Here is a 25,751-nt window from a genome sequence, read left to right as displayed (position 1 = left end):
CTACTCACCATAGACAGAAACATTGAATTCTTTTGATATCAGTTGTGGTCCACTAATATCTACTTTATAGAGTCCAGCGTGTTGAGTTGAGATGTTCGTGATGGTCAGAGATCCAGTTTGATTGTCCAGCTTCAGTTGGCCTCTGAGTCTCCCGTCAGGACCATTATATATGGAGATTTGTTTATTTTTATTTATTTTAGCAATGAAATCCTTTTCAAATTCGAAATTCCACAGAATGTCGTTGTCTTTTGCTATTTTAATAACACCAGTGTTTAGAGTCACAGGATCTCCCTCCGTCACTGACACCGACTCACCAAACACACCTGATGAACACATTTTATTCATATCAATGCCTCCGATGGTCTACAAAGCCTGAAGTCAGCTGTAGTTTGTAACGAAATGTGAATTGAAAACATTCAGAAGAGCATCTGGAGCAGTTATATCGTCAAAATGTCTTCTTGAGATTTTTTGCCGTTCATGCTTACTACTGGAGTATTTTAAAATAAATGATTTTTAGACAGGATTTGCATTTGTCAACATTGAAATTAAAGTAACATTCATTAGTAGATTCCGTGACTACTACCTGTGAAGAACGTTACTGACGTTTAACCACAAAACACACATAACTTACCATTCAGAGGCCACCAGCACAAGCAGAACGTAACATACACATGAAACATTTTCTTCAGTTGTGAAAAGTCTGCTCTAAAACACTTGAGCTGTTATATCTGTTGTGTGAAACCTCACACGTCATCATCTGACCTTCCTATAAAGGCAGTTCCTTGGTAAATGACACATGGCTATATATACTTGTCAGACTCTAATAGTAAAAATTTGTTCCATTCTGTCATTGAACACAGATTATTTTCAAAAGAAGCTATTTTGTAGAATTTTGGGACCATTTACTGGTAGCCTAGTATTTTTTGCATACTATGGGAGTCGATGGTCACCAGCAGCTGTTGGGCTAACATCATTACCCACAATATCTTTTTTAAGTTTGTGTAGGTTTATAACAACATGATGGTGAGAAAATTATTTATGATGCCAAAATCATTATTTAAAAATATTTAATACCTTCTGCCACCTCACCTTGTAGCTCAACATCAAACTGAGTCAAACTGAAACCTGCTGCGGTTAGCTCCTTTAAAAATGTGTTTCGCTCAGTTACATGAGAATGATAGTTTGTAGGTTTATTCCTGCCCTGCTTTTTATAAATCTCTTAGCTGATACCCTAATGCTTGTTCTAAACAGAGCCTGCAGGAATGTCGCTTTCTGAAAACTTTCTGTTTAATCTTGTCTTCCTGTTATCATTTTCTACTGCAGTTGTTTTAAACAGTACAATCAACGGGAATTGCAAATGTCCGACTTGACAGAGTATGAGTGACCACATGACTTCATATTAGCTTTTGAGTCATCATGTGTCTGAAACATCTCACATGGACACAGATAAAACCACGCAGTCACAAAAAACATTTTGCTGAGCTCTGCCCACAGAGCTTCTTACAGACAGACTGTGACGTATTACAACAGCTCCAAGACTCAGCACCCAAAGACGACGTTCTGAAAAAACACTAGGCAAGCTGGATCAACATAACACAGCCATTGAAAACACCAAAGCAAGAGCCCATCTCACCAGACACGTTATCCCTCTCTCCAGCTTCTCATAGAAAAAGGAGAAGCTGTTGTATGATGAGACCAAACTCTCCCACTCTTTCTCTGCAAGCTCCCTGATACCATCTGAAAAACAGCGGGTACCCAAGTAAGTCTAAGTGGATGTCCGTGACACGCGGAGTCCCACAAGGCTCAGTTCTTGCACCAGTCCTGTTTAGCCTGTTTATACTCTAACTAAGTCAGATGATGACAAAAAACCAAAACCCCATCAGTGACTGAATGGAGAAAAAACACCTCGAGAGAAACCAGTCTCTTTTTAAAGTACTTTTATTAATTTATAAATCACTCAATGGCATAGAGCCTGAATAACTGAGAAATACCAACGGTTCACACCCAAACAAAGGGGTCCACTTTTAACTATTATGCCGCCCGTAGTTGTTACCAGAGATCAGATGTGCTAAAACGTTAGCCACTTTAAAATGCAGACTATGTGTATGTGTTTTATGTGTATTTTTATTTTATTTCTATATAGGCTCTGTGGGCTGATTTTTAATATAGGCTCTTTGGCGAAGAATAGCTGAGTGGTGGTTATATCCGCTGGCTCTGTTTTTAGGGCTGACTCAGGCTTTCCGTCTGTGTTGGGCCGCTGTGGGCAGTGGTGGAGTGAGACCTTAAAAGGGATCTTACTGACTCCTTAAGGGTGCATATTAATGTTGCTGGTGTATATAAGTGTATGTTAGCCTACTATTAAGTACCACCCGCGTGACACTATATAAACACTATAGCTATAGGTCGTTTGTGTAAAGTACCTTATTAAAACCTAGCTTTATGTTTTAAGTTTAGCGCCCTCGAGCAGGCGAAAATAGGACGAGCTGCGCCACAAAATACATGTTACATGGAAACGTTGTGCTGTTTGTTTTTCTTATTTTTATAACACAATCCATATTCAAATGTACATTTATTTAACTAGGACTATACAGTGATAGAGGCAGAACACGGTGAAGGGTGAGATACGTTTTAATAGGCCATGAAGTTCACGTATATATGCCAGTAGAGAGAAAAAAAAAACAAAACTGAAATCTTCATACAGAGAGCCATCTTTGCAGAGAATGAATGCGAACCAAGACGTTTGAGTCGTGTCCGATGAGCTCTAACATTTATTTCAACATTGCTGATTTATTAGCCTGGTATTGGCATACAGCTGATCCTGTGATTTCTGCAAGGAAGCACAAACTCAATCAGAAACCTATTGGTGAGTAAAAGAAAAAAAATAAGCCCAATAATTATAAGACCTTATGTTTCTGTAAAGATAATATTTGACTGATCATTGATTCAAAACGTAAGCATTTTAATAAACTTGTGCATCATTTAATGATCACTGACCTTTCTTTTATAAACAGGCATATTATTTTATCTGCAGGGCAGCATACATAGTTTCCTGTAGTAACCTTAATAACAAAATAACTATATATAGAAAGCACAATGATAAGAGAGGCTGCTAACTGAGGGGCCAGTGGGTGGAGTTAGAGGTGGAGCTGGACTGTTAAGCTCCACCCATTGCATATAAAGACGGTAATTTAGCAACATTTTCTAATGCATTATTAAAATCAACAGTGGTGCTTGTTAGCAGTTAATGAACTCTGAATGAACATGAACTAACAGCGAAGGTTATCTATTATCGATAACTAACATTAAGGCAGATTAATTCATGTTCATGTGTATTAACACATTAGCTAACTAAACCTTACTGTAAAGCGTTATCTTAATATTAAATAGCAATACATTATTTTTATTCATTTCCATGCAACAGAATCAGATATAAGTATTTCTTCAAATAATGCAGGCCTATAATCCCACAAGATACTGCTACGGCATATTACTGCACAATAGCGCTATAGAAAACAGGAACACCATACCACATCGAAATTTCCTGTCGCCGAGTTATTTGAGCAGACTTAGGATCAACACAACCAAAGCAAACACTGATCACCATGATGGTCCTCAACGCGGTACTCGGAAGTATTCGAATGCCCAGCACTGGTTACAATATCAAACCTGACCACGCTGTTTACAGTAATAATACTTCAATCATCAAGCTTTAATCATACTTCAACATCATGTTGCCACACAGACATAAATGACCTTACCGTTTTTTTTGGTTTTGGTTTAGGCAGTGTTGAAGCATTTTCATAGATCTCGTTGATCATGACTACAATAACAGCAATCACAGTCATATTAAAACAACAAAGTTGATAGAGAGTTGAAAGAGATAAATATGTCAACACAGGCATTACTTGTTTGCTTTTCTGACCTTTTTTTCTAGTGCAGAAACAGTACATCCCGACTGCAGCCAGGATCAACAGACATCCAGCAGCAGCAGTGGAGATCAGCACTTTGTACAATAAAGATAAGCCCTGATCTGCAATGAACCAAACGAGCCATTAGTAAGACTGATCTCCATAGTCACACAAAGCTGTATAACTGAGAGATCAGCTCACTGAATAAACATCAATATCAGTTCTGCTGTACCTGAACACGTGTGACAGAGTCTGCTGAAGTCCAGATGTGTGGTCTGGTTTCTGATGGGGTTGTTGATCACACAGCTGTAGGTGTTTTTATCCTGATATTCCACCTCCAGAGGTAGAGAGAGACTGATGCTGAGATCAGACACACTGATGCTGGACAATAAACTGTTTCCTTTGTACCAGGAGAGAGTCATATTTATCACATGACCCACGTTCACCACCGAACACAACAACGAACAGTTTGATGATGGTGATGAAGATGACAAACAGTATGAAAAGTTACTGATGATGACAGGAACAAGCAGAGCTGAAAAAAAAAATCTGAGAATAAACTCAAATTTCGGTAGAGCTGGTCAACAATATTATTTGATCTCTACTCACCATAGACAGAAACATTGAATTCCTTTGATGTCAGTTCTGGTCCACTAATATCTACATAATAGAGTCCAGCGTGTTGAGTTGAGATGTTCGTGATGGTCAGAGATCCAGTTTGATTGTCCAGCTTCAGTCTGCCTCTGAATATTCCATCAGTACCATTAAATATGGAGATGTGTTTAGTTTTATTCATTTTAGCAATGAGAGTCTTTTCAGCTCCGAATTTCCACAGAATGTCGTTGTCTTTTGCTATTTTAATAACACCAGTGTTTAGAGTCACAGGATCTCCCTCCGTCACTGACACCGACTCACCAAACACACCTGATGAACACATTTTATTCATATCAATGCCTCCGATGGTCTACAAAGCCTGAAGTCAGCTGTAGTTTGTAACGAAATGTGAATTGAAAACATTCAGAAGAGCATCTGGAGCACAATGCAAGTCAGTTATATCGTCAAAATGTCTTCTTGATATTTTTTGCCGTTCGTGCTTACTACTAGACTATTTTAAAATAAATGATTTTTAGACAGGATTTGCATTTGTCAACATTGAAATTAAAGTAACGTTCATTAGTAGATTCCGTGACTACTACCTGTGAAGAACGTTACTGACGTTTAACCACAAAACACACATAACTTACCATTCAGATGCCACCAGCACAAGCAGAACGTAACATACACATGAAACATTTTCTTCAGTTGTGAAAAGTCTGCTCTAAAACACTTGAGCTGTTATATCTGTTGTGTGAAACCTCACACGTCATCATCTGACCTTCCTATAAAGGCAGTTCCTTGGTAAATGACATATGGCTATATATAAATACTTGTCAGACTCTAATAGTAAAAATTTGTTCCATTCTGTCACTGAACACAGATTATTTTCGAAAGAAGCTATTTTGTAGAATTTTGGGACCAGTTACTGGTATTCCATAGCATACTATGGGAGTCAATGGCCACCAGCAGCTGTTGGGCTAACATCATTACCCACAAGGCTTATAACAACATGATGGTGAAAAAATAATTTATGATGCCAAAATCATTATTTAAAAATATTTAATGCCCTCTGCCACCTCACCTTGTAGCTCAACATCAAACTGAGTCAAACCGAAACCTGCTGCGGTTGGCTCCTTTAAAAATGTGTTTCGATCTGTTAAATGAGAGTGATGAAAAGGTGAAAAGTTTATTCCTGCCCTGCTTTTTATAAATCTCTTAGCTGATACCCCTGCTATAAGTTGACTTTCTTTGTATCGACATTGCATTCAGGCATTTCTAAAGAAGATAAAAGATAAACATAAATGCTTGACAATGAAGAACTTATATTTACATGCATACTTGTTTTAAACAGAGCCTACGGTAATGTCGCCTTCTGAATAAGTTTCTGTTTAAGATCTCGTCTTCCTGTTATCACTTCCTACTGCAGTTGTTTTAAATAGACCTGTGACGGGGGTTGGGGGGGTTGGTGTAAAGCGCTTTGGTACAATTTGTATTGTTAAATAAAAGTAATAAAAAGAAATAAAGGTGAATTGAGTACAATTCCCATTATGTGTCTTGTTATGTGTTTAAAAAAAAAAGGATCTCAAGATGATGTTTTTATTAAAGCCAATAGTCATCACTTACCTAATTTAGAAAAAAACTCCAAATGGACATAAAAAGTAGCTTTGGAGAGAAGTATTTTAATTAAACTTATATGCAAATGCAAATAGGCTGTTATATATCTAAAAAAAATATTTAAAAAAGAAACAATAGTGTAAATAAAAAACCAAAAGCGCCAGTAGGTGTCGTCCAACTGATTCGTTCCAATTGATTCAACTGGTTCTTTCAGAAACAAAGCAAGTGACTGCATTTATGAATGACTCACTGAATCACTGATTCACTTTTCATTTAAATGATTCATTGAAAAACCTGAAACTGATATCCCGACTGCAACGTTCTGGGAACATTTTTTAGTTTTTTTTTTGGCTGCAAAAAAATAACCCAAAAATGACTGGATCTGAAATTCTGGGTACATTATTTTTTGGTTGCAAAAGAACAACCACGAGGGAATGTATATGTTGTTTTGTTATTTAAAAAAAAACACCCTGCGACATTCTGGGAATGTTATTTTTTGGTTGGAAAATAATAAATAAAATAATAATAAATAAAAATAGGTGGGCGTTTTATAGCCTACTGCAAGTTTAAATCTCTGCCTGTTCGAGAACTTTGCCAGCAATGCCACATTAATAGTTTACTTTTGCATTTTTTGTTGCTACGGGCTACTAGTGAGTGCGCTGCTGCTAGTGAGAGGCGTGTAGGCAATTTTAATGTAGCAACCTCGAAAAAAGCCTCTGTTGAACTCACATAATGAAAATAAACGGCGATATTCTATATGGTTTGCTAGCACAACAATAAAGTTAACTCGGATGTTTACTAGAGATCGACAGAAATCGTAGTCAAGTTAATGCAAGATTAATTATAAAGCCTTTTCCTATATTGAGCTTGCTCTGTGCCTAGTGCCAAAACAATAATCCTTTGTTGGGATCTCACATTATTCCACAATACTCCTTTGTCTAGATCTCACATTCACTACAGACTCTAAACAGGGTGAACATGGGTTCATTTCAAGCACTGCTGAGGCGAGCGGGAAACTGGGTGTTTTTTTTCATTTGGATCACATCCTACAAAACTGAAGATGAAGCTTTTCTTTCATTTGCTCGCAGGGATCTTGTTTTTACTCAACCACGGTAAGACGTTTCTTACAAACATTCTTCCGCACTCAAAGTAGTCTAAATTGGCGGCAAACTATGGTCAAGGTGACAACAGTGCCTGTGTTGATGGTAAAAAAAAAAGGGGTGCGTTTACGACGTAACTCGTTCGATTAAGCGTTATAGTCAGATGCGTTGTTTTGGAAGTGCACTAACTGGGTAAAACACTTAAAACACATTAGTTCAATGACGTAGGCAATTGTTAAGTCAAGTCTGCTTTATTGTCAATTCTACCACACGTACAGTACCTACTACATATATATATATATATTGTGGCGGGGTGAAGAAACACACAGCAAGGAGGGCTCAAATCAAAAACCCCAGAGGGTGGTTTTATTAACAAAAAAACAAATAATCTTCTAGAAGTGTAGGTGGTTGTGCCAGTCCGTGCCGTGAAGGTGCTCGTGCTTCCTCTCTCTCTTCCTCTTCCTTCGTTCTCCCCTTCTCTAAGGTGCGTGGTGAATCCGTGTCCTCTGGTGCCGTCTGACCGGTCTATACACTGCTTTCACTGGTTCCGACGTTAGCGCCTTCTTGATCTTTCGGAACGCCTCTTCTGTCTCGGGTGTCCACTTTATCTTCTCAGGCTGCCCCTTCCTGGTCAGGTCCATCAGGGAGGCGGCTACCGAGGAGAAGTTGGGGATAAAACAACGATAGTAACCCGCCAACCCCAGAAAGGCTCGTACCTGGGTTTTGGTGAGGGGCCTCGGGGCGTTCTTGACGGCTTCTACCTTGTCTTCTTGGGGTCGGATAAGGCCCCTCCCGACTTGGTAACCCAGGTACCTTGCTTCCGACAGCGCCAGGTGACATTTACGGGGGTTGGCTGTGAGCCCAGCCCTCCGGAGTTCGGACAGCACCCTCCGCAACCGCTCTAGGTGGTCCTCCCAGGTCTCTGAGTGAACGACGGCGTCGTCCAGATAGGCGCGCGCGTAGCTCTGGTGGGGTCGGAGGACGACGTCCATCATTCGTTGGAAGGTTGCGGGGGCCCCGTGTAGCCCGAAGGGAAGGGTCCGGTACTGCCAGTGTCCGCTAGGGGTGGAAAACGCGGTTTTAGCTCTTGAAGATTTTGAGAGGGTACCTGCCAGTAGCCTTCGTTAGGTCGAGGGTAGAGATGTACGGGCCCTTCCCAGTCGGTCTAACAACTCGTCCACACGGGCATGGGGTACCCGTCAAATTCAGAGACCTCGTTCAAACGCGGCGGAAATCGTTGCAGAATCGGAGGGTGCCATCGGGTTTTGGTACCATCACGATAGGACTGGACCACGGGCTGCGAGACGGCTCAATTACCCCCAACTTGAGCATTTGTTTTATTTCCTCCTCAATAGCCTGCCGGCGAGCCTCCGGGACCGGTAGGGCCGCTGCCGGACGATAACTCCAGGGGCGTCCGGATCTCGTGTTCGATGGTGCGGGGGTCCGCCCGGGCGAGGGGAGAACACGTCAGAGAACTGACCGACCAGGTGCTGGAGCTCCCCTTCTGGGCAGCGAAAGATGGGGGTTGGTGTCGACAACCACGGGACCGGTGGCCGTCAGGCCTGAGACTTGTCCCTCGTTCCCTCTCCACATCTTGAGGAGGTTAACGTGGTAGAGCTGGTCGGTTCGTCGTCGGCCGGGCTGATGTAATCTATACGTAACCGGGCCGAGTTTCTCCATCACGGTGTATGGCCCCTGCCACGTCGCCAGAAACTTACAGGTTGCCGTGGGAACGAGGACCAAGACCTTGTCACCGGGCTGGAACTCCCGTGGTTGGGCTGCCCGGTTGTAGTGTCGCTGTTGAGCCTGTTGGGCTTTACATAAGTGGTCCCGGACTAATGGCATAACGCGGTCTATCCGGTCCCTCATCTCCCTGACGTGCTCCACGACGGTACGATGGGCTGCCGGCTGCTGCTCCCCAGGCCTCCTTGGCGGCGTCCAGGAGGCCCGAGGCTGTCGGCCAAGAGGAGCTCGAAGGGTGTAAAGCCCGTTGAGGCTTGGGGAACTTCCGGATGCCGAAGAGTATGTAAGGCAGCATCAGGTCCCAGTCCGCCTGTCCTCCGCCACCACGCGTCGGAGCATCTGTTTGAGGGTCTGGTTGAATCGCTCAACCAGTCCGTCCGTCTGTGGGTGGTAGACCGTAGTCCTTATCTGTTTTACCTGCAGCAGCCGGCAGAGGTCAGCCATTAGCCGGGACATAAAGGGGGTACCCTGATCGGTCAGGATCTCGGCGGGTATGCCGACCCGGCTGAAGAGAAGGAACAGCTCCTTGGCGATTGCCTTCGCCGTGGCCTTCGGAGGATATATCGCCTCGGGTAACGGGTGGCGTAGTCGACAATAACCAGCACGTGTTCGTGTCCCCGGGCGGACTTCGGCAACGGCCCCACAAGGTCCATCCCGATGCGCTCGAAGGGCACGTCGATGATAGGTAGCGGGATGAGAGGACTGGGAGGAGGAGTGCGAGGCGACGTTAGCTGGCACGTTGGGCAGGCCTGGCAGAACCGTTTCACGTCCGCCTCGAGACCCGGCCAGTGAAACCGGTCTCGGATTCGTTGGGCTGTGTTGGCAGCTCCGAGGTGCCCTGCCATTGGATGGGAGTGTGCCAGCTCTAGGATTGCCTCAGTCTTTGATTTTGGCACCACCAACAGCAGTTTCTCCTCCCCCCTCCGCTGGGCGACACAGTACAACAGGCCATTTTTTACAACAAAATGTGGGAGAGGATGTGGCCCTGGCCGCACATCCTGTTCCTCTATAACGCGCACTTGCGGCCAACAGTGTTTAAGGCGGTCATCGTCTTTTTGGGCCCTGGCGAACGAGCCCCCTCTCGAGACCTGTTGAAAAACATCAAAAAACAGGTTAGAGCTCTGGGAGGGGGACTCACCTTCTCTTCCGCTATCCGAGGCCAGCAACGCCGGGCGGGTCCGTGGCTTGCGGGCTTGCCGGGGTTGTTGGCGGTTCCCTCTGGGGCTGGCCGGTTGAGTGGCGGCGGCGAGTAGCTGGTCAAAACCTGGCCAATCCCTTCCCAACAGGACTGGCACGGGGAGGTCCTTCACCAGTCCGACTTCCACTGGCCAGGCCCCCGGCCTGGCCGAGATGTGGACACGTCGCGCCGGAACTTGCAGTGTGTCCCCGTGTACACAGGTGATGGGAATGAACGTTTTCTTTTCCGTACGGGGGGCCAGAACGTTCGTGCGCACCAGGAAGCGGCACTGCCTGAGTCCAGTAGAGCCCGAAAGGGTTTCCGTTCACCCGGACTTTGGCTTCTGGAGCTCCCTGGGGTGGCTCGTGGTGCACGATACAGCCGGCCAGCCACGCGGGCACCGGATTTTCCGTGGGCATGGGTTCATCGCGTGGAGAGGGAACCGCCGGCCTGTGTACTGGTCTCGGCGTGCCCTCTCGGCATGCGTCGCTCCTGGACCACCCTCCGGGGAAAAAGCGGTGCTCGCTCCCCAGGCTCCCGAGATTGGGCCGCATCCGCCAGCTCCACTGCCTCGACGAGCTCGGCGGTTGTGGTCGGGCTTCGCATTCGGACTGCCTGTCTGTGGGAGCGGGAAGGGCTCTCAAAACCGATCGACCATGACTCGCTCCGCCACTTGACTCGCGGTTGAGGTCCCGTCGAGGAGCCAGTGTTGCGTAAGGCGCGCGAGGTCCGCTGCTTGCGCACGGGCGGGGAGGCGGGGGTTATACTCCCAGCTGTGAAACTGCTGGGCCGCTGCGATCGGTGAGAGGCCGAGCCGGGAGAGGATTTCTCGGCGCACTTCCGTGTAGTCCTCTGCCGCCTCGAAAGAAAGGGAGAAATACGCGCGCTGCGCCTCGCCGGTTAAGAGGGGGGCTAGTATCCGCGCCCATTCCTCGGGTGCCAACCTTCCGCGTTGGCTGTCGTTTCAAACATTTTTAGGTAGGCTTCTGGATCGTCATCCGCGGACATTTTTGGCAGCAGTTTGGTGGCTTGGGCTCGAGGGTCCGGTAGCGGAATCTTTTGGGCAGCGGCGGTTCGTAGGGCGATGAGCTCCTGCTCCGTTTCGCCCTGTCGAGTAGCCAGGTGTTCCACGATTTGTTGCTGGCGGACGCTAATCTCGGTGAGCCTTTGTAGCAGCTCTTCCATGACGGGGAAGGAGCGCTACGCCACACGGCAAACTAAACGGGGAGACAAGAAGAAAAAAAGTAAGGGGGGGGGAGACGAGATCGCTTGCCGGTGTTTCTTCACACTTTTGCCCGCATTCTCCACCAGTGTGGCGGGGTGAAGAAACACACAGCAAGGAGGGCTCAAATCAAAAACCCCAGAGGGTGGTTTTATTAACAAAAAAACAAATAATCTTCTAGAAGTGTAGGTGGTTGTGCCAGTCCGTGCCGTGTAGGTGCTCGTGCTTCCTCTCTCTCTTCCTCTTCCTTCGTTCTCCCCTTCTCTAAGGTGCGTGGTGAATCCGTGTCCTCTGGTGCCGTCTGACCGGTCTATACACTGCTTTCTGCGGGATAAGAGAAGACCCGTTAGTTATCTCTAGCATGGAGACAGTTCTCTCTGACACTGTGCTGCGTGGCCTTTTTATCCCGCCCTGCTGACAAGCAACAGCTGAGACCGGTCAGCCTGTAACGAGTGCATGCAGGTGCTCCTCGTCTGTTACCAGGACGACGCTGATGGCTGCTCGGGACGCTCGTCACAATATATTTATATATATATATATATATATATATATATATATATATATATATATATATATATATAACTATGCAATTATGTACAGATAGTGACAGTAGAGATAAATAAAGGCACTTGGCAGATTTGAGTGCAAAACAGTGCAAATAAGAACGTAGTGCAAACAGCTTGTCGGTGCAAATGTACTCACAGAGCAGCCTGATTTTTAACTGGCGTCATGGGATGTGAAAGAATTATGGTCAGTGCTGGAAAGGAGAGAAGAAGTGGGAGGAGGGGAAAGGAGGGGAGAGAGTTCAGCTTCCTGACAGCCTGATGTATGAAGCTGTCCTGAGTTGATCTATCCGGAGTTGAGACTCCGCAGTCTCCTCCCTGTGGCAGCGGACTGAAGAAGCCGTGTGTCGAGTGGGTGGGGTCACCTGCAATGCAAAAACCTTTGCGGGCGAGGCGAGTGTTATAAATGTCTTGGAGGGAAGGGAGAGAGATAATAATGATCTTCTCAGCTGCTCTCAAAATGCTTTGGAGAGTCTTTTGGCAGGAATCGTTGCAGGCGCCGTACAGTGATTCAGCTGGACAGGATGCTCTCGATGGTGCATCTGTAGAAGGCGCACATGATGGGGGCTGGGGATCTGGCTCTTCTCAGTTTGGGGAGGAAGTAGAGACGCTGCTGTGCTTTACTGGCCAGCGCTGTTGTTTGTTCGGCAGGAGAGGTCCTCTGTGATGTGAACACCCAGGAACTTGGTGCTGCTCACTCTCTCCACAGCCGCACCTTTGATGGTCAGAGTAGCATGCCGGGTGTTCACTCTCCTGAAGTCTTCTCTCCACGTTCAGGATGAGATTGTTGTCGCCGCACCACCCTGCGAGGCGGCTCACCTCACTCCTGTAGTTTGTCTCATCTCTGTTACTGATGAGACCCACCACAGCCGTGTCATCCTCAAACTTAATGGTTATTGGAAGAGCTGTGTGACGGATTGCAGTCGTGGGTCAGCAGGGTGAAAATGAGGGTGCTCAGCACACATCCTTGAGGGGCCTCAGTGTTAAGTGTGATGGTGCTGGATCTGTTACTGCTGACCCGTACTGCCTGAAGTCTCCGGGTCAGGAAGTCCAGCAGCCAGTTATACAGTGAAGTGTCAATCCCAAGCTGAACCGGTTTGTCGATGTTTGCTGCCTCAAAGCGAGCAAAGAAGGTATTCATCTCGTTCAGCAGTGGGATGGAGCTGTCGCAGGTCTGCGGTGGGAGCTTTACGGGTTAATGATGTCACATGCATGTGGTGAAGGAATAACTTATGATTAGAGATATCGAAGATGTATTTTGCGTAAACGGATCAAATGTAGGCTACCAGAAAACATTAAAATAGCCATTAAAACATTTAAAAAGCCATACATGTTTTGTTAATTAATCTTTATAGTATGTACACAAAACATTGTATCCGCAATATCATAGCATTTTATTATAGCATTTAGCTTCTATTTCTTCTTTAGGGGTGTCTGGATCACATGCAGTCTCAGTGTCTCTGAAGGAGGGAGATTCAATATGTTTTCACACTGGTGTGGAAACAAAGCAGCAAGAACTTATTAAATGGTATTTCAACAAAACTCGCATCGCTGAAATCAGTGGAGATCAGAGTTTTATCTGTACAGATGTTCAGTGTAATAAAGGCACTGAGAGATTCAGAGACAGACTGAAGCTGGATCTTCAGACCGGATCTCTGACCATCACGAACACCAGAACCACAGACTCTGGAGAATATGAGCTAAAGATCATCGGAAGCAGCAGCAGCAGTGAAAAAATCTTCAATGTTGATATCAGCTGTGAGTAATTGATGAATTATTATTATTATTTTTGAAAGCTGGAGTTGAGCTCAGATGGATCTTATCTAAGGAAATAAAATATGTCAAATGTGTTATAAGCGCAATGTTTTTTGCATATCAATGAACAACTCCAGAATAACTTTTCAACTCTTTTATTTGGTAGTGTAGTAGGTTAGAAAGTGACTTTTTAGTTTGGCTTAAATAAGTGGACTCTAGGTTAATAACCTTAAAAGAAAAACAAACCAGGAAAAGGATACATCATTATGTCATATAGTTAAAGTAGAAAAGTTAAATATATGGTTAAATGCTCTCTGTTTCTCTTTAGCTGTTCCAAATTCAGCTCTGTCTCCAGACGCTAAGGCAGGAATAAGTTTTGTTGCTTTGCTGGTGATTGGGGCTGGAACTGCTGACCTGATTTAAAGTTCTTGCAGAGTAAGTATGACTTACTGTGGGGAGAAAAAAACAACAACTTTAAAATAGCAGTGGTTCTTGTAGGTATGTTTTTAAACATAAATACACACTATGGATACATTTTACATGTTTTATATTTAAACCAACTGAAGCAGACACTCAACAGCAACAAAATCACAGTGTCTTAAAAGAAAATGCCAATACAGACATTTTAGATTGAAATCACATTAGTTACATTTTGTATCATTGAAATGTCAGTGGCAGTATTTTTCAAAAGTCGATTAATTTCACAATGTGTAAATCTGTTTGTTTTTTTTATTGCTGTCAGATGATTAATTGCAATTATTCACACCCAAAATAAGTGTTTGTTTAAATACAGTAATACACGTCTAAATGCTGGGTATATATATATATATATATATATATATATATATATATATATATATATATATATATATATATATATATATATATATACGTATATATATATATATATATATATATATATATATATATATATATATATATATATATATATATATATAAATACACACATACAGCATATATTTAGAAAATATTTACTGTATTGAATTTGTGTATATTTATATATTTATATGCAAAATTATTTAGATTTAATGTATAAATACATTTCTTAAATATATACACGCATGAGTGTTTATATATACATAATACTTTTACACAGTATAGCTTTTTCTTTGGATGTGATTAATCACAATTAATTGATTGACAGCATACGTTTGTTTATTTATGTATTTACAGGAGAATTATGTTCATAAAGACATCGCTTGGGATTCAGAAGAGGCTGCCAACACAAAACAATGGAACGACATTCATCATATCAATACTTTAATTGAAAGGGACACTACAGAGAATTAAGAAATGGTGGGGAAAAGAGGATCCACTGGAACTCTCTTCACGAGTCCAGGATTTTGGTTTACATTTAAAAAAACACATTTTTGTTAGAGTTAGCCTTAAATGGTTCATTAGCAATCATGTTAAAAAAAAAACAACAATGCGATAGATCAGTGTTCGTTGTTTTTCAGCATATGCATTTATCAAAGCTGCTGAAGTGTTTAAGCGATTATCTCTTTCTTATATTTTGCGCAAAGACAGGATAATGCTAATCCGTTATGACATGTTATTTTATCATACCTCTTCACACGCTCTGATGCGATGGCTGTATGTTATGCAATTACTTTACCGAGTGCTCTTCTTCGTGTTTCTCCTGGTTTTAACTGGAGTCTATGCTACTAATGTAGCCACTAACACTAAACCTGACTGGACCAACTATAAATAGCATGATTTTGTATATGTCCATCAGCTACACAGGAAATAAACCAGCATTAAGATGACTGGAAAGGAACAGATTTGGTGAAACACTTTGCCTTTGCTGAGATGTTCAGTGCATTTTCCTCTGGCATTATATTATGCTCCTTGTTCCTTCTTCTTCTTAGGATTGATGAAATGTAAATGTACATTTTTTAACCATGAATCGTCAATAACTGGTACTCTGTTAACAATTGTTTGTTTTCCCGATGCTAATCTATTATTATTGTATTTCGCTTAACCGTCGGACAAAGGATACAGTGCCTTGAAGTAAAACCACACTATTTTAATTTTTGAAACATTTTCGTTTGTCTGTCAGTGTGTAAAAAATGTCGGAATGTCTTTATCAGAAATAATAATGGACTAAGCTCTCATTAAATCGTTGAGTTAAAATGTCAACACTAAACATCAATTATATTAGGGGTGCTCCTGACGATTGACTGTCCTGCAAAGTTCAGCTCCTGCTCTAATCAAACACACCCGTCTTTTAATTTTCAAGCCATCCTGAAGACCTTAATTAGTTGCTTCAGGTGTGTTTGATTGGAGCTGGAGGTGAACCTTGCAAGACAGGCAATCGCCAGGAGCAGGATCGAGCACCCCTAAATTACAGTGATTGTTACCGTAAATCACAAATAATGTGAGAAACTCTTACATTCTTTAACAAAGGCACTTAGTAGGCATGAGCAAAAACGACATTTCAGAGATGGTTTATTCTGTGTGAACGATGATTTGATCCAATGATTTGCAAAACAGTTCACTATTTTGAAACGTCGGTGATGCCTGCTGGCCAGAATAGTGGAAACGCAGTGGAAACTCAGACTAAATGGTCTTAAAACACTTTTACAATCCAATCGCAAACTTTTTATTGGAAATGTGTATTTTTTGTTTTGTTTTGCTGTTTTTAGCACAGAAATGCACAATAAATTTGTTTGAATCTCCAGCATGGGCTTTGCATTTTATTTTCACTGTTCAAGAAACAAGGGCGTAAAAGCCAGTGATCTAAAAATAAGTCAAACGCAGACCTACAAGTTGTTTTTGGGGACATTTTCCTGTAGGAAAATGCTGAATTGATTAGGAAGCTGTTAATTGCAGACAAGTTCTGTTGAGACTATTTCACTCAAACGGCTCTTTACCAGGAAGGATCAACTCAAGCGAAATAAAACACAAGACAAGTTCTTTGGATTTTAGCTTGCAAGGACTGCGCTGTCGGTTTCCCTCTTTTGCCTTCAAAGCTCACATCACAAGTTGCTTTATTTATATAGGAAAGGACGGGGTGAGATGAGTAAAAAGGAATGACAAGGACTTCATGTTCGTATCAACTACATATCTTTTGTGCGTCAGAATCTTCACTCCTTCAGATTCTTCCGGCACCCATACCAGTCTAAGATATTATATGGAGGTCATGTTATGACCTAGAACAAAGAGTAAACCGATTGAGACTGAAGGACCACAGGTGCATATATGTCAATACACAACATTTCGTGTCCACCAGGCGGACATGATGTAAAGCCTGGTACCGGTGGACACCAATGCACAACTCCAACAAGTTCCATTTTTGAATAGAAAGTTTATAATTATAATATAAAGCTTATAATTAAGTTTTGGCTAACTCGCTCGATTTGCCAGGGGGTCGGAAAACAGATGCACAGCAGCAAGAGTCAGAAACGTTCAAAGTTTTAAACTTCAGTAGAGTATGATAGTATGATCAGTAGTAGGATTTTAAGCTGGGATGCTGGTTTATGCTGGTCACATGCTGGCAAAGGACCATCATGAACCAGGAAATGGACCAGCTAAAAACAAGCATGTTTTTAAGCAGGAATGGTATTTATAAAAAGCTCATAACCACCTAAATCAATGATTAAAAATGCATTTTTGGCAAAAACAGGTAATTTACCATAGAAATATGTAGATATTTCAACATGTTTTTATAATTCTTGACCTAGAGAGCATGGGTAATTACACTGCAGTGGGTTTTTTTTTTGTTGGTTTGTTTTGTTTTTGAAAAACACAAAAGTGTGTGTGTTTGTGTTTTATTTTTTCTCATTCTCAGTCATTTGATTTGACAGCAGTGGTTTTAGAGGCAAAATGTGACACAAACGTGCATGATTGTTAGATTTGAACACTCTCCCCCCTTTCTGTCGGATCTTTTTCCCTCCTCCTAGACGTGATTTTCTTTATATCTCCCCCTAGTGTTCATCTAGAGGTATTCTACGAGAACAGCGGGACCTTAAACGATATTAATTATTTAACAATTGGGGGCTCGTCATCTCGGGAATTTCTCAAAAGAGACAGGTAAGAAATGTTTTTAATTTATTTCTTCCTTTCTCATAATGTCGTTTTGTTTGAACATATTTGGCAAACAAAAGGATATTCTCGTATATTTTTTAAACAATAGGATAACTGGGTTTTCCTCACACATTGTTTGTGGGACGAAGTGTGGATGGTTTGGACTGATTTATCAGTACCCACACTTAGCTAGAGTTTCTCTGTCTCAAAGAGTGATTTCATGAAAAATATAGATCTGAAACTTTTCTTTTGGCCTAAAATTTATTTTGTGTTTTATTTGGGCATCCTAGAAATTGTGAAAAGTGCATTAAACCTGAGGAGACATCCTTGCTGAATGATGGGTCAAGAAATTTCAAAACCATTAATGGGCGTGATTATCGCTTCATTTTGACCAAAATGTTGCCTCCAGAAATTACAGAGAAGGAACTGATTGATGAAATTAAGATTATAAGACCATCAAATGACGTTCCACATTGCGAATTATTGACTTTGATGATGATGATGCGTGGGTGTGGGCTGACTCTGAGTTTTTTAAACAATTAACTGCCTTTTTGGTGAAATTGTCTTCAGCTAAACAAGAGTTGTTGCGTGCTGCAAATACTAAACAGAAAAGTGGTGAAAATCCAGTTGCATTTTTCTATCGATTTAAGAATGCATGGACAGAGGAATCAGCCATCCCACCAGTTCAACATTCTCCATTGTTTGTTAATACATTCCTAAATAATATGCATAAAGAAACTGCACAGTTATTTCCATTGACTACCCCAAATATTAATGATATTGCGGTTGAGGCTTTGTCTCGCAGATTGTGTGAGCTCTCCACCGCAGGGGCATTTGAGGCTCATCGGGTGAAGGCTCCTGCAATGATGCAATTTAATGTGAAAGCCCGAACAAAACAAGCAGCAGAGTCTAAAGTCTGTTTCTTTTGTGGAAAATCTGGACATTTCGCCAAGACTTGTCGAAAAAAAGACTCTTGACAATAGGAGGATTGGGATTGGGTGGTTTCAGGCGCCGGCCTGAAGTCCCAAACGCTCAGCAGCAGAAACAAAACCTGCAATATCCTACCAGTTGGAATCCTCTCTAGGTATTCCCATCAGAGTCAGCTCTCCTGTGATGCATATTCAATGATCTCCATTACATACCCTAATACTCCGTCTGTTTTGCCTTTCATTGAATTGTATGTTGATCATAAACTATATGTGTTCCTGATTGACACGGGAGCTAGTAAGTCTTCTCTGTCTAGTAAATTTTATGAGAGCTCTATTACAGGGAAAACGTTCAACTCTGTGGGAATAAGTTGTGTCCCTGTTCGATGTGAGATGACACCAACACTACCTGTGACATCTAAAGATGATCTCTCTTTTGTTTACAATGCATGCATTTGCAATAATACCTGATGCTCAGTTTTTCCTTTTGGGACAAGATTTGCTGCATAAACTTGGTGCTCATATTACATTTGACAATAATTCTCTGCAATTCATGTTTCCTGGCGTCTATTCTCTCACTGTCGATGCAGGAAGTGCTCCTTTGGAGGAAACAGCTGCATCCGCAGCCATACCGGAGAAGAGTGTAAGAAAGTAAATCAGGGCTTTGTTTTCCAAAAGCATTGTAACTTCCTTGCTGAAAAAAGGTCTGCCAGCTGGTTTAAACTGGACAGCAGGCTGGTTTTTGAGGAGTTTTGGCTACATTTTCAACCGGCCAAGCTGGCCTAACCAGGCTTAGAGACCAGCTAAAACCAGCTACTTCCAGCTTAAACCAGATAAGAGAAGCCTATAGAAACTCTATAAAAATAAGTATAAACTCCTAAAAAATATGCCCATGGCTTGCTGATGACGGAGCTTTATTTTCTAATCTCTATAAGTTTGCAAGTGAACTATATGTTACTTGTGTGCCAGTCTAAAACATAAGTGTGTCTGCTGCTAGAAGATTGTGTGCAAAGGCAATGGGGTCTGCAAAACGCAAACCATCTGGTAAAACAAAAAAGGTCATAAGCCGCCAGGTTCTCATAGAAAGAAACCATAAATAAGGGGAGCCACATGTCAAACGCACGCACACAGACCCTATAGAACTGACAAGGGACTAAAACAAAAAACCCTAAGATTGAACGCAGATGCTCTTACCTAGGACTAATGGTATGTGGGGTGGGACGCTAGCCGGGGTTTAAAAAGGGGAGACCAAGACTGAAGGGGGAGAGGAGGACTGCGGCTATCTCAGACTTGTCAATAAAGTTTTTCCTGACACCTAAAATCCTGCTGTACGAGTCTCTTTGCTCGGGAAGTGACTTCGCCTCCAAATCAACAATAAAATTCCACAACACTGACAAAAAAAACAGCTGTGTGTTGGACGCGGAAATAACGTTTACATATATTATTACTTATGAGGTAGCTCTTTCCCATATCTGAAAGCTAGTGTCCTCCTTTTAACGAACAAATTCAGTTTGTTTTGAACGCTAAAACTAATATTATCTGATTATGTAATCCATACGAATGTGAGGAACAGCCTTTAACGTATCTGAATGCTTAGATTTCCTTATATAACGATTTGAACATTGACATCACTGAATTACTTTTCATTCAGAGTAATTAGTAAAGCAATTTAAATACAATATCGATCAAGTACTAATTAGTAATTGTAATTAATGACTTTTTGAAAGTAACGTACCCAACACTGCTGACAGCTGAGCTCCATATTCCCACACTATCCTTTTGTAAAAGGATTTTATTTCAGTAAAAATATTTGTTAAATTCCCAGAATCTCCCTCCATCACTGACATTGATTCACCAAACACACCGAAGCGATTTTCTACTTTGGACACTAGAAAGCGATGTGTTTGTGATACATTGGACAAACTATCCAGGAGAGCTTATTGTGTGGTACTGTGAATTACATTTGCAAAAAAGATAAGAACAGTGGATGGAAGAGAGTGAAGGTTGAAATGTTTAATAATGGACATCACTGTACGTACATTTCCTGATCAACTAAAATAGAACATTTTCTCAGATAAATACATATAAAATTTGATTATTTGATCATCGTCTTTTAGGAACATTTTCATAAACAGCCTCCTTCTTCGATTTCTGAAAGGAAACACAAACTCGATCAGGAACTTGCTGTAACAGAAACGTGGAAATGTGGAAAATTGTGCGTTTTTTTGCACCTTAAACTGCGTAAACGCACTGCACTACACCAAATACACAAATGTTCTTTTTTAGTAACATCATACGACCCCTTTAAACAGTTGAATCATCAGCGTCTTCAATGAGAATGACTGTCTTTCACACAAAAGCAAAAGCTCAGTTGGAAGTTGCAGCATGTCTGCAAAGAAACCAGTTGCTGCTAAAGCTGCACTGAGATCAGAGTAAAAATTAACCGCAGAACAGCTCGAGACCAGGCTCAACAACTCTGTGTCCTACTTCCCTCAAGTAAAAAACTCAAGTAGCATAAAACACTGCCCTTAAAAAGTACTGAAAAAAATGTGGGTCTTTGCATAAAAAAATCCATACATTTCCATACATTCATTTTGGCACAATTGTTCGGTTGGTATTACCAACACTAAATACGTTCTGTCATCATTTACTCATTTTTCCAAACCTGAATGACTTACTTTCTTTTGCGCAACATAAAAGAAGGTCACTAGTGTCAAAAATGTTTCTCAAATGATCTTCTTTTATGTTTTATGCTATATGCTACGTCATCGTAGCCTAAACATTTTACTCAACGGTAGCTCTAATGTATCTTTTGGGGGTATTTTAGCAGCCGATTTTAGTTTGGGATTAAAATAGAATAAAAATTGAATCGACTGACAGCCCTTTTTGCCAGTCTGTACTAAAATAGCCGTGACGGTTGTGTTTATGAACCACCCACGTCTGTTCACTGACTTCAATCGGCAAGACTAACTGACTGCAACGACTTGCTACATCTTACCTTTTGCTTTGTTTTTGTTTTACACAATTCTGAATCCCGTCTCTCTTCTTTCCGTCTGTAGACTGCCTTAACAATAACTGTAGATGTGTTAAAACAACAAAGTTTTCAATATCAACACTTCTACAGAATAATCGCATGCTCTCCTGACCTGTTTTTCGACTTTTCTTGCAGACGCAGAAGATGCAGAGGACTGCAAGTACAATCAATAGAAACCCGAAGGCAGCGGCTGAAATCAGCACTACGTTTAGTAAAGGTAGGCCTTCATCTGAAATGGACAAAAATATGCCAATAGCGAATACGTCTATCAAACATCAACCATATATAAAGGCCTATTCACATTGATTGTGACAACTATAAAGATAACGATGAAGATACGGTTCTAAGAATCGTTCTTGAAGGAACGGTCCACTTTTTTTGAAAACAGGCTCATTCTCCAACTCCACCAGCGTTAAAAAGTTAAGTTGTACCATTTTTGAATCCATTCAGCCGCACTTATAGAATAGCTCAACACAGATCACTGATTAGACCAGAAGCATCTTGTTTAAAAATGACCAGAGTTTCTATATTTGTCAAATTTAAAATGCGACTCTTCTGTAGTTATATCATGTACTAAGACTGGTGGAAAATGAAATGTTGCGGTTTTCCAGACAGATATGACTAGGAACTATCCTCTTATTCCGGCGTACTAATCAAGGAAGTTTGCATGACATCACTGAGCATGCTGCGGCCATGGTACGGCAGCAAACGCTATTATAAGAGTATAGTTCCTAGTAATCTTTATAGTTTTTGTCATATTAATATCACCATACCTGAACACGTGTGACAGAGCTGACTGATGTTCAGATGTGTGGTCTGGTTTCTGATGGGGTTGTTGATCACACAGCTGTAGGTGTTTTTATCCTGATATTCCACCTCCAGAGGTAGAGAGAGACTGATGCTGAGATCAGACACACTGATGCTGGAAAATAAACTGTTTCCTTTGTACCAGGAGAGAGTCACATGACCCACGTTCACCACTGAACACAACAATGAACAATTTGAGGATGATGTTGAGGATGATGAAGAGGAACAGTTTAAAAAGTTACTGCTGATGACAGGAACAGGCAGACGAGCTGAAAACATCAAATAATAAAATAAATATGGATAGATCTATTGTACAATATTATTTTTGAGTGTGTTGTAATCTGGTGCATGAATCTAAGCAGTGGCTTCCTTTGTGGGTAACTTGCATGGTGTCACGTGAAACACTCATCACCGTTTGACTTTGCAAACCAAATTTGACAGAATTAAAATTTATTAGCATTGCTTTACAAAATGTTTACAAAATATTTTTGTGTGTGTGTGTGTGTGTGTGTGTGTGTAAATGCCACATACAGTGCCATTTTGTCAGCATTATCAATTATTTATGAATAATATTTGATTCGATTAATCTGCTGGTCAATTCCTGTTGATTACAATTTCATAATCTAACACAAAAATTGGAGTGTACACTTTTTTGCAACCTGATTTTATATTATCGATTTTATATTATAGTTATTATTTAGCGTTTTGTACTGAAAAATGACATTTAAAATCAATAAACCAGATTTGCAAAAATATTTCATTGAACATCCCATAGAATGTTTTAATTTAAAAGTGAGATTTTTTTTTTTATTATTATTTGGGTTTTTTTTTCAAGAAATTTTGCTGTGTACTTTATGCCTCAGAATTTGGTTTCTTAAAAAAAAACAAGTTACAGTGAAATGTTTACAATGGAAGTCAGTGGGGTCAATCTGTGAATACTAAAATACTGTTTAAGTACTAAACTAAAGTGTAACGTTCTTATTTTCTAAGCAGTTTTATAACTTAATTTTAGTTTTTGGGCAAATTATATGCTTAACATTCGTACTTTTCTACTTTTATGTCTCAAAAAACTACCTTTTACTACAAGGCCTTTGCTTTGCTTCTTTCTTTTTTTTATTTTTATTACTTTATGCCACAAATGCCATGGGTTAAGCTTGATTTTTACTGAACCGATGTTTCTCTTTCATAAAACAAGAATACGTCAATGATCAATCAAATACTCACCACTGACCGAAATACTAAATGATTTAAATAATCCTTTTGCTCCATTTACTTCATAGAGTCCAGCGTGTTGAGTTGAGATGTTCATGATGGTCAGAGATCCAGTTTGATTGTCCAGCTTCAGTCTGTCTCTGAATCTCCCGTCAAGAACATCATTATGTGTAAAGAAGAGTCCATATTTTGGATAGACTTCAGCTATGAAATACTTTCCGTATTTCCACATAATATTGTCGTCTTTATGTATTTCAGTAAGATAAGTGCTGAGAGTGACAGAATCTCCTTCCGACACCGACTCGCCAAACACACCTGATGAACAGATTAATGTTCTTATTGGATTAGAAAGCCTAGAATCACACGAAATAAAAAAATAAATATATATATATATATATAAATAAATAAATAAATTATATATATATATATATATATATATATATATATATATATATACACTGAAAAGTCTAAAGCAGAACAATACGTGTGAATTTGCAATGGGAGATTCTCTGATTGTTTTCAATAATAAATAGTTTTTTCCCCTTTCAAATAAATGACGTCTAAAAATGAAATTTTAACTTACCAATCAGACGACACAAAAAGAACAAAAAGGAGCGCGTGAAACATTTTCTTCGGTTGTTCAGCGACAACTCTGATCTAATAAGACTACTACTGAAGCTGGTGTGTGAATCCTCCCCGACAGAGTTTGACCCTCCCTATATATAATGTTTATATATACATATACATATATACATACATATATACATATACATATATATACATATACATATACATATATACATATATATACATATATAATGGAATTATAAGGTTCTATCTGACATATCTGTCACATATTTACATTAGGAATCTTTTGAAAGCTTTGTACATGTTTGGCCTATTTTAGAAAGTTCAATACCTCCATACTGGTCAGAATGCAGATAGTCTCTATATATAGTCTATATAGTCTCTCTCTCTCTTTCTCTCTCTCTATTAATTATCAAATTATGCAAATGTCAAAGTCTATCTACTGTATCGTCAGACTTATTGCATTCTCAAACACACACACACACGCACACACATACGCACAAACACAAGCAAACACACAAGCAAACACAAAGCCATCTCTTTCAAAAAGTAGGTATTGGTACCTAAATAAGCTATATTAGTACCTCAAAAGTACATATTGGTACCACAGTTTGTTCATATTAGCAAATAAATGATACATATTAGAAGGTTATTTAAGGTTATCATCTGTGTGGCGTGACAGCTTTCGTAGCATTCGTTTCTGAGAGCGTGATGTGAGCCATGGCTCAACCTAAAACCTGCTGCGGTCGGTTTGGCTGTGGTTTGACTACGAGAAGCGCTGAAGAAGTTTAGCTTGTGCATTACAACGGCCGTTTGTTTGATGTGTGCTCAGTCTTTAGGTGAAGGGGTTCTTTTGCTTCTGCTGTCATGTCTGAGTTCCCTCCCGTAGAGCAGCTCTGCAGCCAAATAAAATCAATCAATTAAAAATACAGTCAAGTAAGAAAAACGTGAATTTATCAAGAAGGCGATTTTTAATGTAAAAAATATATATTATTCAATTATCTGCAGTGTTTGTAGGTAGAAACTGCGATCTCGTAGAAATCCCCCCATCGTTTATTCACCACGGAGTATGTCCCTGATCTCAGCAGATCGACGACGAGTCTTTATGGAAACCGACGCTAAGAAAAAGCGCGCCAGTTGTTTCTCCCGCCTCCTTCTGAAATGCAGATCCATGATAAGTGATAGTAAAATATATATATATATATATATATATATATATATATATATATATATATATATATATATATATACAGAAATCGATTGTATATGCCAATATTAACAATATTATAATAAATATAACCATATACGAATTTATATATATATATATATATATATATATATATATATATATATATATATATATATATATATATATATATATATATATATATATATATATATATATATATATATATATATAAAACAACAACACATCATTTTAAACAAGAGAGGGCGCGC

At 40.6% G+C, this 25,751-nt stretch overlaps 2 protein-coding genes and 2 long non-coding RNA genes across 5 annotated transcripts in view; 1 reads left to right on the top strand and 3 right to left on the bottom strand.

Moving 5' to 3' along the window:
• Positions 1 to 2,152: 2,152 nt before the first annotated feature.
• Positions 2,153 to 5,900, bottom strand: LOC122327418 (SLAM family member 5-like). Of its 2 annotated transcripts, none has more exons than XM_043222773.1 (6): positions 5,587 to 5,900; positions 4,518 to 4,832; positions 4,141 to 4,443; positions 3,923 to 4,030; positions 3,759 to 3,820; positions 2,153 to 2,827 (listed from the first exon to the last, which is right to left on the bottom strand). In XM_043222773.1, the coding sequence occupies exons 1-6, from the start codon at positions 5,768 to 5,770 to the stop codon at positions 2,774 to 2,776; spliced, it is 1,026 nt and encodes a 341-aa protein (XP_043078708.1). In that variant the 5' UTR covers positions 5,771 to 5,900; the 3' UTR covers positions 2,153 to 2,773. The 2 variants fall into 2 exon arrangements, with proteins under 2 accessions (XP_043078708.1, XP_043078709.1); XM_043222774.1 differs by lacking the exon at positions 5,587 to 5,900 and adding an exon at positions 5,153 to 5,280.
• Positions 5,901 to 17,631: 11,731 nt separating this feature from the next.
• Positions 17,632 to 23,036, top strand: LOC122327597. The gene is made up of 3 exons (XR_006247677.1): positions 17,632 to 17,732; positions 21,822 to 21,903; positions 22,639 to 23,036. It is a non-coding gene; the product is annotated as an uncharacterized LOC122327597 (long non-coding RNA).
• The window catches only part of LOC122327422 (T-cell surface antigen CD2-like), a 109,427-nt gene continuing 104,313 nt past the window's right edge, over positions 20,638 to 25,751 (bottom strand). The window contains exons 4-6 of the mRNA XM_043222781.1: positions 21,799 to 21,915; positions 21,651 to 21,727; positions 20,638 to 20,803 (exon numbers count right to left, since the gene is read on the bottom strand). Coding sequence (XP_043078716.1) covers positions 20,756 to 20,803; positions 21,651 to 21,727; positions 21,799 to 21,915 — 242 coding nt within the window. The 3' untranslated portion in view covers positions 20,638 to 20,755. The remainder of the gene's footprint in view (positions 20,804 to 21,650; positions 21,728 to 21,798; positions 21,916 to 25,751) is intronic.
• On the bottom strand, positions 23,600 to 25,443 carry LOC122327608. Its single transcript, XR_006247689.1, has 3 exons — positions 25,355 to 25,443; positions 24,289 to 25,189; positions 23,600 to 24,020 (listed from the first exon to the last, which is right to left on the bottom strand). It is a non-coding gene; the product is annotated as an uncharacterized LOC122327608 (long non-coding RNA).

The sequence above is a fragment of the Puntigrus tetrazona genome, chromosome 22, assembly GCF_018831695.1.
Source record: "Puntigrus tetrazona isolate hp1 chromosome 22, ASM1883169v1, whole genome shotgun sequence".
NCBI classification, from domain to species: Eukaryota; Metazoa; Chordata; class Actinopteri; order Cypriniformes; family Cyprinidae; genus Puntigrus; species Puntigrus tetrazona.
Note: the sequence above shows the minus strand (reverse complement) of the source record. Positions and strands in the feature narration are given on the sequence as shown.